This window comes from Eschrichtius robustus, chromosome 21 (genome assembly GCF_028021215.1).
Source record: "Eschrichtius robustus isolate mEscRob2 chromosome 21, mEscRob2.pri, whole genome shotgun sequence".
Lineage (NCBI taxonomy): Eukaryota > Metazoa > Chordata > Mammalia > Artiodactyla > Eschrichtiidae > Eschrichtius > Eschrichtius robustus.
In genome coordinates, this window is record NC_090844.1 from 11,839,799 (window position 1) to 11,853,670 (window position 13,872).

The following is a 13,872-nucleotide window of genomic DNA, read 5'->3' on the forward strand; positions in this document are numbered from 1 at the left end:
GAATGTCATTTTAATAATACCTACAGGTAAGGGAGTCCAGACAGAAGCCTGGCCGGGAGGATACTAGGTAACCTGGTAACAGAGCAGGGCGTGAAGGCTGACCTTCAAGGCCACAGTGATCATACCCCTTAATCCTCCAGGTGTTGTCAATGACCGTTTCCTCGCTTTTGATAAAAATGCATTGCAGGCGTATGGCAGTTTCCACGTGGGCCTTCGATGTGGCAAATGTAACTGTAAGCAGATAGGTTAGGGGGTCCCCAGAGAGAGAGAACTAGGAATGGCTTTCTTGACATAAGAGAACCCATTTTGTGATGTAAGCCTGGCCACAGTGCTTGCCCTTGAACGGATCTCAGTCATTAATCTTAAGGGAACAAAGGAATGCAGGAACAGAGAAGAGGCAGTCAAAAGTAGTGCAGTGATAAGCAGAGTCCTAGCTCCTCTTCAAGGGATAGGCCTAATAATACATCCTTGAGCTCTGAGGGAACTAAGGCCCCCTCCCCAGTGGAGGTTGGAACAATGACGGTGACCCTCCTGACTTCAATCAACTAGAGCTTGGACTCTGTCAACCTTTGCCCCAATTCTATGCTGAGTTCTCCTCTGCTCAAGCCCCTCATGAATATGCGTGTACCCTAGCTTAAAACTTCCTCGGTTTTGCTGTCGGGGAGACACTGCCTTGAGATCCCCGGTGTTCTCCTTACTTGCTGCAAGTAATAGTAAATCCCTCCTTCTCTCCATCTTCGGCTTGGTTGTTGGCTCGCCAGCCACCAAGAGGCGAACCCAGTTTTTGGGTAACAAAACCACCAGCCTGTGGAGGCTCGAACTCCATCGGATATGCCTGCCTTCATGGCCCACATAACTGGAATAACGACTTCAAATCCAGCTGCCTTTGCTGCTCAGATCCGCCTCTGCACCATCCCCTCCCGGGGTGCGGACCTGTCTCTGGAGGCCGCTTAGTTCACTCAAGTTCTGGTTGCTAGAAGCTTCTGTGTGGTGCCCCAGACAGCACTCTCCTTTAAAACTAATTTTGCCAGGGTAAAATCTCACTAAGTTGAGCCTTCAAACAGGGATGGCACACTTGATCTTTGTTAACAGAGTTCCTACACCAGTGAATTTTCAGGACTCTATTAGCCAGTAAGAGCAATTCAGGCTAAAATTAGTAGCTTCCTCCAAGGAGAGCTCAGTAAATGAAAGGTTCTGTAACCATGTCTTTCTAGATCTAGAAATGGATTCTTATGTGTAAGCGTTGTACTTTTAAATAATTAATTAATTAATTAATTTTTGGCTGTGTTGGTCTTTGTTGCTGCGCACGGGCCTTCTCTAGTTGTGGTGAGCGGGGGCTACTCTTCATTGCGGTGCACGGGCTTCTCATTGCGGTGGCTTCTCTTGTTGCGGAGCACGGGGTCTAGGCACGCGGGCTTCGGTAGTTGTGGCATGTGGGCTCAGTAGTTGTGGCATGTGGGCTCAGTAGTTGTGGCGCACGGGCTTAGTTGCTCCGCGGCATGTGGGATCTTCCCGGACCAGGGCTTGAACCCGTGTTCCCTGCATTGGCAGGTGGATTCTCAACCACTGCGCCACCAGGGAAGCCCCATAAGCGTTGTATTTTTGTGACACTGGATTGTGTCAAGCACACCTCTTACGGAACTTTAACAATAGCATGACTTAATTTTATAAAACTCATAAATGAGTAAATGAATGACTAGGGCCAAATTCCAAGAAGTCCCGAGAAGTGCTCAGAATTCCAGGATGCCTAAAGCTCAGTCACCAGCCCCCTCCTGCTCGCCTCAGGCACTGTGCTTTGGGTTGCAGGTCTTCCCTCCTGAGCTCTCCTAGAAATAATGCAAAACATTGTTTAAATATACTGGAATTTAGCTTTTTTATTTAGTTACCCTGGCCTTCTTATTCCAGATCGGCCTGGATTTGCAGGAGGTTACAGATTAATCTATAAAGAAAAATTTCAAAGCAGAGAAATGCGGATATGCCAGACAAAGGAAGCCAGTGGTCCGGCACAGGCCCCGTGCTCTCTTGGTGAGAATAAAGGCATCCGTGTTATTTGTTGAAGTGTTCTGAGTTAGTGTTCTGTTTTGTTTACAGTGACCTTGAAGGGGCTGTGTTTGGATCCTGGCTTTGTTTTGTAACCTCTACTTTATTGTTTCTGATTTTTATCAATGTTTGTGCTTGCAGCATGTTTATTTTGACAGAACCCGGTGGGCCCCAGGTACAAATTCATCTTGTGTAGGTAGCACATCTTAGAACCATCACCATGTCTACATTCAGTATTTCCATCCTGAAGTCTTTCCAGTCCAGAAGACCAAGCTTATTTGACCTGGTTTGAAAAGGTGTGTAGATATATAATTTTATCATTCTTATATATTCCCATGAAGAAGGAGTTCTTTAATTTCTACTGGGTAGATTATTCTTCAGTGGGTGTGCTGGGGTTTCACATCAGTTTGTAATATTTGTGCCTGGTGGGCCCAGAGATATTTGTGTGCCTGTGTGTTTATCTCCTGACCCTCGCGACTCACTGAGAAGGGAAGGTGGGGACCACTGGGCTTCTTGCCACGGCCTTGCTTTCCAGGTAGCTGGTTGGTATGTAAAATTTGGCTTTCCCCCTCCATGCCCTAACCATTAACCCTGACAGGGCCCCCGTGCCTGTCACCACAGGGTCTGTTCTCGGGGCTCCTGCAGGCCTCTTCCAAAGACAGACTCAGAGCCTCTTTTCATTTTAAAAATTTTGCTGCTAATCATTTCTGGAAAAACCCAACAGGTACAGTTGATTTTTTTTCTTTTTCAGAGTAGTAAAGATACAAAGCTTAAGAAAATGTTTATAGACGCCTACAGTTCTGGATTCTTTTTATAAAACGTACTTTTAAATCCCTCAAGTAATACACGTTTGGTGTGAAAACATAAGCAATACTGACGTATACCGAGTAAAAAGTTTCTCTGTGGATGGTAATTTGCTGGGCAGAGCGTTTGCACGTTAAAATTGTGATGGATACTAACAAATGGATGCCTTCCGAAAGCGTTGTACTGTTTACACGCCACAAGCAGCTTATTTCCCTGCACAGCTACCAGTTTCCCTAGGTGCTTCCCAACACTGGGTACAGCTTTGCAAATGTTTACCACTTTGATAGGCGGAAAAGGGCATTTCATGTTTATTTGCATTTCCCTCATTACAATGGAGTTGAATATCTTTTTATATTTTATTGTTTGGCTCTTTTGTGAGACATGAAATCAAAGTCATCTTGTACTTGGGAATGTGTGAGGTTACCTCTCCTGCTTCTGAGTTTTGGTGAGAGACCAGAGGACGCTTCGGGCCGGTCCTCCTCTGCCCCAGCCTGGGGTTAGGGCGGGGGCCCTGCCACGTTCGCCATGACCGTGGCTGTAACCTATCTTACCTACAAAAAGTAACAATTTTCGGCTGTCATAATTAGCCGTCAAAGTCCCTTCAACTGCCTGTGAACTACACCACGTGTGCCACATCTTACTTGCTCGTCAACGTGAGGCTCCCCGAATGCGAGGGACCAGCGAGCACCACGGCGGGTTCCAAGGTGGCCTGGCCAGCGCAGCTGCCCACTTTTCCCTCGGCCCCTGGGCTCCTAACGTGGAGACGTTGGAAGCTCGCGTCCCTTCCCCTGCCTATGGCTGAACACGGTCCCTGCACCCGTCCCGGCCAAGCCCACCGCCTGCTGCCCATCCCAGGGCTCGGCCGCACCCTCCCCCCGGCAGGTCCACGTGCCCAGCGCCTCCGCCCTCGGGGGTCCCTGCCACCATTCGCGAAGTTTCCCACCCGAACGGCGGGGCTGGTGCGCAGCCCCGGCACCACCAGGCGCGGGGACAAGGCACCCTGGCGGGAACTGGAACCGCTTCCAGTCCCGCCCACCGCGCCCTCGAGCCGCGGACCCAGGGGTGTGCGCATGCGCACTATGCCCGCTCCGCGTCCGGCGGCTGTCGCCATGGTGACCGGAGCCCCGGCCGCCCCGCCCCCCGCGCCGCTGCCCCGCAGACCTGGCCGCGCCCCCCCGCTGGGTGAGGGGTGAGGGGGTCAGCTCGGGGTGGGGGGGATCCCAGGGTGAGGGGTGAGGAGGTCCGCCCGGGTTGCGGGGCCCTCGGCCTGAGGGGTGAGCAGGGGCGGTCCGAGATGAGTGGGGGCCAGGTGAAGGGGGCCCGGGTGAGAGGTGATCTCGGGTGGAGAGTGAGGGGGTCGGCCGGGGGTTTGGGGATCATCCCGGGGTGTTGGGGGGCCCGTGGTGGGGGTGAGGTGTGAGGGGGGTCAGCTTGGGGTGGCGACCCGAGGTAAGGACCTCGTGGAGTGATGTGGGGGGCGGGGACCTCGCTGAAAGGAGGAGGAGCCTCGTTGGAGGTGTGGGAGGGTCGGTCGGGGTCAGGGCCTGGCCGGAGGGGCGGTGACTTGGGTGGGGGGGACCGCAAGCAGGGGAAATGGGGGCCCGGGGGGTGTGGCCCCACCCGGAGGTGGGCCCGGTCCTGGGCGTACGGTGGGTCTCGTTCGGTGCGGGGACCGGGTCCGGTCCGGGAGGGGCCGGGGCGGGGCGGGGCGGGGGTGGGGAGGTCCCGGTCCTGGAGGTGGGCCCGCCCCACAGGCCGGCCCCGCCCGGCCCCACTGGCCGCGTCCGGTCCTGCAGGAGCCGCAGCCGGTGCGTCCGCGCTGCGGGCCGACCGAGGAGGGGCGCGCACGGACGCACGGATGCACGGACGCCGGCGCCCGCCCGGGAGCATGTGGAAGCTGGGCCGGAGCCGGGTGCTCCTGGACGAGCCCCCCGAGGAGGAGGATGGCCTGCGGGCGGGGCCGCCGCCCTCCGTCGCCGCCGCCGCCGCTGCCGCGCAGGTGAGGGGGCGCGGGTGAGGGAGGGCGCGTGTGGGGGAGGGCGCAGGTGAGGCCTGCGCTGCGAGGTTGGAGAGGCGCACAGGTGGGGTGCGCAGGTGAGGCCCGCGCCGCGCGGCCCGTTAGGATCCCGAGGCTGGTCTGGGGGCCACCGCGTGGCTCGTGGTGACCCCCCCCACGTTAGGAGTGACTGAACCCCGCGCCCCGCCACCCGCCTCGCGCGGGTTCGGGACCGCGGGCGCAGTCCCCGGAGGTGGGAGGGCGCAGGGCGCGCACCCAGAAACCTCGGGCCGTGGCCTTGCTGCGGACGGGGACCTGCCTGCCGGGTGGATGGTGCCCGGGCCGTCCTCTCCGCGTCGAGTCCGGGACCGCGCCACGCCGGGGCGGACTCACGGGCAAGGCCTGGACCGGTGGGGGCCAAAGCAGCGCGCTAAGTGTGCTAAATACTTGTTTGGATAACCAGCAGACCTTCACCTGTGTTTAAACCTTTGGCTGGAGGAAGAAGGCAGATGTCCTTTATACAGAAAGACACTGGCCTTACAAGTTCAGAGATGTGCTTGGAATGTTTAGAATTTTTCAATTAAAAAGGATCCCAGGTGGATCCTGTCTGCGCTACAAATGCTTCCCTCCACCTCACCCCCAACGCAGCGTTCCTTTCCATGTGCTGTGAAATTCAGCATTTTATTTTATTTTTAAAATGACGGTGGTCATACGGTTTCTTGTTTGTTAAATGTTTGGAAACTCTCCTGTTGCTTGTGGCCTGTAACGGAAGTTAATGGGGATCTGTATCTTTCTTCTCAGGACTTGTAAATAGTTCACCAGATTGTTTCTTTCCTAGTTGGTTCTAAATAACTTCCCTTGGAACTGAAGTTGTCTCATCTTGATAAGACATTTTTTTACAGGAGTTAAATGCCCTTGATTAAGCATTTAAATATGGTCCCTATCTGAAGTGTCTTTCAGAAATCAAGTTTTGGTGGTATTAGTGCTCACCCTACTATTTATTTTTTAAATCTCAAAATTTTATGGTTACTTTATAAATTTATTTATTGATTTATTTTTGGCTGCGTTGGGTCTTCATTGCTGCACGCAGGCTTTCTCTAGTTGCGGCGAGCGGGGGGCTACTCATCGCGGTGGCTTCTCTTGTTGCGGAGCGCGGGCTCAGTAGTTGTGGCTCACAGGCTCTAGAGCGCAGGCTCAGTAGTTGTGGCGCACGGGCTTAGCTGCTCCGGGGCATGTGGGATCTTCCCGGACCAGGGCTGCAACCCGTCTCCCGTGCATTGGCAGGTGGATTCTTAACCGCTGTGCCATCAGGGAAGCCCTTTATGGTTACTTTAAACAGCAGCTGTCTTAAATATAATGTTGAGAATTTATATGCAGTTTAAGTGTGGTTACAGAGTTACTTAATTTTGTAAATAATTTATTGGTCAAAGATAAGCAATATTTGTTGTTTCTGAACAAACTCTTAAAATTTTTAAATTGATTCTTCCTATGTTCTGCTTCTATTTCTCCTAATGAATCCTAAAACACCTTTTTTCCTCTTAAGTTAAATTACTAACAGGGAAAAGTTGGAAGGATGGGAGATTGAACACCCACATATATACTTCCTAGACTCAACCATTAGTGACACATTTATTAAAACTTTTTTCCCGATATTCAAGTTTACAGAATTACAATCTATACCTTTTTTTCTCACTGTATATTTGTGTGTGTGTTTTAATAGACTTTATTTTTAGGTACCCAGCAATTGAGTGGAAAATGCAGAGTTCTCATATACCCGTGTCCCCATACAGACACAGCCTTCCCCTGATACTAGCAAAATCCCATTTGTTACAACCAGTGAACCTCCACGGACACATCATTATCGCCCAGAGTCCACAATTTACATTAGGGTTCCCTCTTGGTGTTGTTTGTTCTGTGGGTCTGAACAAATGTGTAATGACATGAACTCACCATTATAGTACCATACATAGGAGGTTCACTGCCCGAAAAACCCTCTGTGCTCTGCTCGTTCACCCCTTCCTACAGCCCCACAACCACTGATCTTTTTAGTCTCCATAGTTTTGTCTTCTCCAGAATGTCAGAGTTGAATCATAAAATATGCAGCTTTTATGGATTGGTTTCTCTTACTCACTGAGCAGTATATTTAAGGGTCCTCCCTGTCTTTTCACGGCTTGGTAATTCATTTCTTTTTTTTTTTTTTTTTAAAGGGAATGGGAAAGGACTTTTTTTTTTTTAATTATTTGTTTATTTATTTATTTATGGCTGTGTTGGGTCTTCGTTTCTGTGCGAGGGCTTTCTCTAGTTGTGGCAAGTGGGGGCCACTCTTCATTGCGGTGTGCGGGCCTCTCACTATCACGGCCTCTCTTGTTGCGGAGCACAGGCTCCAGACGCGCAGGCAGGCTCAGTAATTGTGGCTCACGGGCCTAGTGGCTCCGCGGCATGTGGGATCTTCCCAGACCAGGGCTCGAACCCGTGTCCCCTGCATTGGCAGGCAGATTCTCAACCACTGCTCCACCAGGGAAGCCCCCACTTTATTTCTTTTTAACGCTGAGTAATATTCCATTGTCTGCAAGTACCAGTTTACCTGTTCACCTACAGAAGGGCATCTTCGTTGCTTCCAAGTTTTGGCAGTTGTATATAAAGCTGCTATAAAACATCATGTGCAGGGTTTTGTGTGGACATTAGTTTTTTTTGTTTTTGTTTTTTAACAGTTTTTTAAAAAATTTATTTATTTATGGCTGTGTTGGGTCCTCGTTTCTGTGCGAGGGCTCTCCAGTTGCGGCGAGCGGGGGCCACTCTTCATCGCGGTGCGCGGGCCTCTCACTATCGTGGCCTCTCTTGTCGCGGAGCACAGGCGCCAGACGCGCAGGCTCAGTAATTGTGGCTCACGGGCCCAGCTGCTCCGCGGCATGTGGGATCTTCCCAGACCAGGGCTCGAACCCGTGTCCCCTGCATCGGCAGGCAGATTCTCAACCACTGCGCCACCAGGGAAGCCAAGCCCTGGACATTAGTTTTTAACTCACTTGGATAAATACCAAGGAGTGTGATTCCTGGATCATAGGCTAAGAGTATGTTTTGCTTCGTAAGAAACCAGACTCTCCACAGTGACTGTACCAATCTGCGTGCCCACCAGCAATAAACGAGAGTTCCTCTTGCTTCCTGTTCTTGCGTTCCAGCATTCGATATCAGTGTTCTGGATTTTGGTCATTCTGTAGGTGTGTAGTGGTATCTCATTTAACTTGCATTTCCCTGATGACATGTGATGTGGAGCATCTCTTTATATTGCTCATTTGCCATCTGTATGTCTTCTTTGGTGAGATGTCTGGTCAGATTGTTTTGCTCCATTTTTTAATTGAGTTGCTTTTTCTCCTTATTGTTGAGTTTTAAGAGTTCTTTGTGTATTTTGGATAACAGTCCTTTATCAGATGTGTCTTTTCCAAATATTTTCTCCCAGTCTGTGGCTTGTCTTTTCATTTTCTTAACATTACATTTCACAGAGCAGAAGTTTTTAATTTTAATGAAGTCCAGGTTATCAGTTATTTCTTTCATAGATCATGTCTTTGGTGGTGTTTCCCCAAAGCCATCAGCACACCCAAAGTCATCTGGATTTTATCCTGCATTATCTTCTAGGAGTGAGATTTGACTGCAGCTTCTGTGTTACTTTATTAAGGGTATCTATAGTTTGATGTGTTGAAAACTTTGCTATAGAAAAGCAGACTTTTTGTGGCAAGTCAGTCATACTCTAAATTTAGTTCATTTCATCAGGTAGATTGATCTTTATCCCAAAGCCAGCTTCTCTTAGCATTAAACTTTAAAATTCACGACAAGTCTACCATAAAACTTCTGCTGGCAAAATTTTATTTTAAAATTGAAAGAGGTAGGAATTAATACGAGAAGAATTTAATGGATCTGTTAAATTGTGTCTCATTAGAAAGATGGTCTCATTCTGTCTCATTTTCAGTCTCCAGCGGCCCGCCACCACTCCTCCACCCCTGTCAGCCCGTTCATGTTAAACATGTAGGCTCAGAGTACACTTTGTCTTATTCTAGAAAGGCATTTAGTTTGTATTCAAATCTGGTCTGTTCGACCTACTTGAAAATCAGGTCACATGGCTGTAATCTGTGTTGTTTTTTAAAAAAGAAAAAAATAGCTTAGTGTTAGGTTCTAATAAGTTTGAAATGTGAGGCATTCAGTCATTACTTGGATTTAAGGAACACTTGACTGTTACTAAAATAGCTTTAACATTATAGAAAATAAATTTCTCTGAGCATTTCTTTAGGCAGTTGGCCTTTTTTGTCATGAATACACATCTATTTTGTGTTAAAGTATAACAGTGGGGTTTTTAAGGTGAATCATTTATTGTAATATTTAAAAAAGAGAGACTTACAAGTTTTAATGAGTCTAATTTAAAAAAAAAAACAAATCTGCTGTGCATATGGTAAAAGATTTCTGGATATTAAATGCTGGGTCTTAACTTCTTCCTCTTTCCAGTGGGAAGTATTGTTACCTTTTTTTATATAGCTATCCATGAAACATTTATGCATATACATAAATGTATGTTTAAAATCATGCATTTGTTTTCCCACTACAAACATTTTTCTGCACTTTGAATTGTTCCCTCGATAAATAATATGGGTATCATGGAGCACTTCCTGTCTTAGCACTGCAGCTGAAAAAAAATCATCTTTAAGCCTGTGTATTATTAAATCTAACTGGGCTCCTTCTGGTGGATATGGAGTTGCTGAGTCTTCTTTAGGCCCTGCTCCGGGGTATGTGAGCGGTGAGAAGGAAATGGGGGTCTGCGATGAGATCCGCATGCTGAGGTTTGGGCCAGCCTTCACTTGCTTTGAGCTGCACTGCACTGGGAGTTAGCTAGCTGTACTTTAACGTCCTTAAAAACAAAACTCACGGCATTTTTGGCCTATTTTCATGTTAAAATTTTAAAAGGCTTAGACATATTCTGTAGGCATTCCAAAAAAAAATTCAGGGAACATTTCAGGTGCTTTTTACTCTGCTCTGAAGATAGGAAGAACCAAGGGGTAGTAAGTCTTAGTTGAGATGACACCAAATCTTTCTTGTGGGGTACTGTGAGAGCTCTGTTTAAGTTTGCTTTATGGTGATGGGAAGAAAGGAGTGAAGTAGATGCTTGAAGGTTTATGGGAGTGCTTTAGTTCAGAAAGTAAATGCTCTAAGGCCTCACACTCTTTCTTGGGGGTGATATACTGGGAGGAGCATGGGCTTTGAGGATAGACTGGACTTTAATTAACAACTTTAAGACACTTACCCCTTGCTTTTTCCACTTAGCAATACATTTTGGATCCGACTGTTATGTGAAGAGCTGCTTTATTCTTTCCAGTGTTTGTGTGTGTTTCAGTGTTGTATGGTATTTCCTGGTATGGATATATAGACTTTAAATGCCAGACCTCTATTGGTGACCTTTAGGAGGTTATTTCTAGTCTCTTTCTATTACAAACATGAGCATAAATCATTTCACATATCTGACGATAGATGTCTAGAAGTGGAGCTGCTGAGTCCAAGGGCACCTCCCTTTGTAATTTTTTTTTAATCAAACATTTATCATTTATTAGCTTATTTTTCTTTTTTTTCTTATTAGTTATCTATTTTATACATATTAGTGTGTACATGTCAGTCCCAATCTCCCAATTCATACACCCCCTGCCCCGGCTTTCCCCCCTTGGTGTCCATGTGTTTGTTCTCTATATCTATGTTTCTATTTCTGCCTTGCAAACCAGTTCATCTGTACCATTTTTCTAGATTCCACATATATGTGTTAATATACGATATTTGTTTTTCTCTTTCTGACTTATTTCACTCTGTATGACAGCCTCTAGGTCCATCCATGTCTCTACAAATGACCCAATTTCGTTCCTTTTTATGGCTGAGTAATATTCCATTGTATATAGGTACCACATCTTTATCCATTTATCTGTCGATGGGCATTTAGGTTGCTTCCATGACCTGGCTATTGTAAATAGTGTTGCAGTGAACATTGGGGTACGTGTGTCTTTTTTTTTCTTTTAAAGCTTTTTTTTTTAATTAATTAATTTTATTTTATTTATTTTTGGCTGTGTTGGGTCTTTGTTGCCGTGCGGGGGCTTTCTCTAGTTGCAGCGAGTGGGGACTACTCTTCATTGCGGCACACGGGCTTCAGTAGTTGTGGCTCGCGGGCTCTAGAGCGCAGGCTCCGTAGTTGTGGCGCACGGGCTTTGTTGCTCTGTGGCACGTGGGATCTTCCCAGACCAGGGCTCGAACCCGTGTCCCCTGCATTGGCAGGCAGATTCTTAACCACTGTGCCACCAGGGAAGCCCCATGTGTCTTTTAGAATTATGGTTTTCTCTGGGTATATGCCCAGTAGTGGGATTGCTGGGTCATATGGTAATTCTACTTTAGTTTTTTAAGGAACCTCCATACTGTTCTCCATAGTGGCTGTATCAATTTACATTCCCACCAACAGTGCAAGAGGGTTCCCTTTTCTCCGCACCCTCTCCAGCATTTGTATGGAGACACAAAAGACCCCGAATAGCCAAAGAAGTTTTGAGAAAAAAAAAACGGAGCTGGAGGAATCAGACTCCCTGACTTCAGACTATACTACAAAGCTACAGTAATCAAGACAATATGGTACTGGCACAAAAACAGAAATATAGATCAATGGAAGAGGATAGAAAGCCCAGAGATAAACCCACACACCTATGGTCAACTAATCTGTGACAAAGGAGGCAAGGACATACAATGGAGAAAAGACAGTCTTCAATAAGTGATGCTGGGAAAACTGGACAGCTACGTGTAAAAGAATGAAATTAGAACACTCCCCAACACCATACACAAAAATAAACTCAAAATGGGTGAAAGACCTAAATGTAAGACCAATTATAAAACTCTTAGAGGAAAACATAGCAAAAACACTCTTTGACATAAATCACAGCAAGATCTTTTTTGACCTACCTCCTGGAGTAATGGAAATAAAAACAAAAATAAACAAATGGGACCTAATGAAACTTAAGAGCTTTTGTACAGCAAAGGAAACTATAAACAAGACAAAAAGACAACCCTCAGAATGGGAGAAAATATTTGCAAACAAATCAACAGACAAAGGATTAATCTCCAAAATATATAAACAGTTCATAGAGCTTAATATCAAAAACACAAACAACCCAATCAAAAAATGGGCAGAAGACCTAAATAGACATTTCTCCAAAGAAGACCTGCAGTTGGCCAAGAGGCACATGAAAAGCTACTCAACATCACTAATTATTAGAGAAATGCAAATCAAAACTACAATGAGGTATCACCTCACACTGGTTAGAATGGGCATCATCAGAAAATCTCCCTTTGTAATTTTGATAGATGTCTCGAAACTGTGCTCCCAAAGAGGTTGCATGAATGTATGCGTCAACCAGCCATGTGTGCAACTGGCTTTCAGGATGGGCTGGCCGATATGATACGATGCAGTATGTCTGCAGAGTTTTAGATCTGATGGGTGAAAAGTACTACCTTAATGTGGTTTTAATTTGTGTTTCCCTCGTGGATGATATTAAATAGCTTTTCCTATGTTTATAAGCCTAAATGAAGACTTCTAAAATCTTCCCCATCAGTCCTGTTACCGTGTCACTAGATGGATTAAACTGGAGTCAAAATAACTGCATTTATGTGCAGATATAGCCTGGTGGTTCAGATATGGACGTTGTCTCTGGTGTCCATATCCATATGCCTTGGTTGAGTCCTACCCCTGCTACTTGTTAGCCAGATGCCCTTGTGCAGGCCCCCCGATCCAGACAAGCTTCAGGTTTGTTTTTCATCTGTGAAATTGGGATAAGGTGAAGCTACTCTACCGTGTATTGTCTGTTGTCCTTAGACACTGTTAAAAGCCCTTGACTGGGCTAGTGCCACCATGTGCCAGATGTGTAAACCAGTCACAAAGCAGGAGGGTGACAGCTACTACTAGGTGGTGACAGAGACTCTCTACTTGACCAGAATGGAGTCAGGCTCCCTTGTGCCCTGTTTCTGATCAATGTCAATGAGTCTTGACCCTGAGAATCTTTGTCAGCAGCTCTGGAATCTTCTTGCTGCCCATGTGGCCTGGCCAGGGTGGGGGTGGGAGGCTGCAGATTGACAGGAGCTTTGAGGGTGGCAGTGACGGTGGTCCCAGCATCAGCCCAGCTGCGGTCCTACCAGTGGCACCGACCTCCTGCATCTTACTGATTTGATAGCATTTAGAGAGCACTTAACTCTCTTCCTGAGAGTCATCTAGATTCTAGTCCAGAGGCTCCACAGAGAAGGAGTTTATGTCCACTGCTGTGACCCTCACGCCGAGAAAGGGCTGGAGGTGCTGTCCGTGCTTGTGAAGTGAAGGGACTGGGCGCAGGAGTGTCGGCACCACCAGGTGTGGGAACTGGGGTTGTGTGTAAAGTGCTGAGGGGGTCAGTGCAGGTCGTCAGGGAAGGAATCGCAGCGTCCGTTTTCTTTTCACCAGCCTGGAAGGATGAGTGGGAGTCATCTAGCCTAGAAGATCTGATTTCTTCCTGGATACAGGTTCATTTGGGACTAGGCAGATACTTCTTTGTGGGGTTAGTCTTATTGGACATTCCCATGATAAATCTGATGTTTAGTCCGCAGAACTCCTTTCATCAAATAAAAGCAGACAGTTAGTTGAGGGAAGGGGAGGAAGAGGAGGAGAAGATAAAAGATCAGAGGTAAAATACTCCTTCCCTCTAGATTCATTTAAGGCATCTCAAAGGAGGCCTGAAGTTTCTCCTGTTTATGAGACAGAGTAGCACAGTCCAATAGAAATACAGTGCAAAAATTTTCTGGTAGCCACATTAAAAATGTTTTTTAAAAAGGTGAAATTAATTTCAATGCAATATTCTAAGTTAAATATATCCAAAATATTAATTATATCAATATGTAGCCAATATAAAAATTTGTTAAGGAGTTACTTTACTTTCACTTTTTTTCATACTAAGTCTTTGAAATCTGGTGCGTATTTTACATTTACTAGCACATCTCAATTTGTA

General features: G+C 46.8%; 1 protein-coding gene across 2 annotated transcripts in view; it reads left to right on the forward strand.

Annotated features, from left to right (window-relative positions):
* Positions 1-2,262: 2,262 nt before the first annotated feature.
* Positions 2,263-13,872, forward strand: part of TDRP (testis development related protein) — a 53,908-nt gene continuing 42,298 nt past the window's right edge. Inside the window, exon 1 of one of the 2 annotated variants that reach the window (XM_068532200.1) lies at positions 2,263-2,336. Coding sequence is in view for 1 of the 2 variants with exons in the window: in XM_068532199.1 (XP_068388300.1) it covers positions 4,703-4,843 (141 nt within the window). In the remaining variant the exon portion in view is untranslated. Of the gene's footprint in view, positions 2,337-4,645; positions 4,844-13,872 lie in introns of those variants that run through there. The other variant, XM_068532199.1, reaches the window with a different exon arrangement.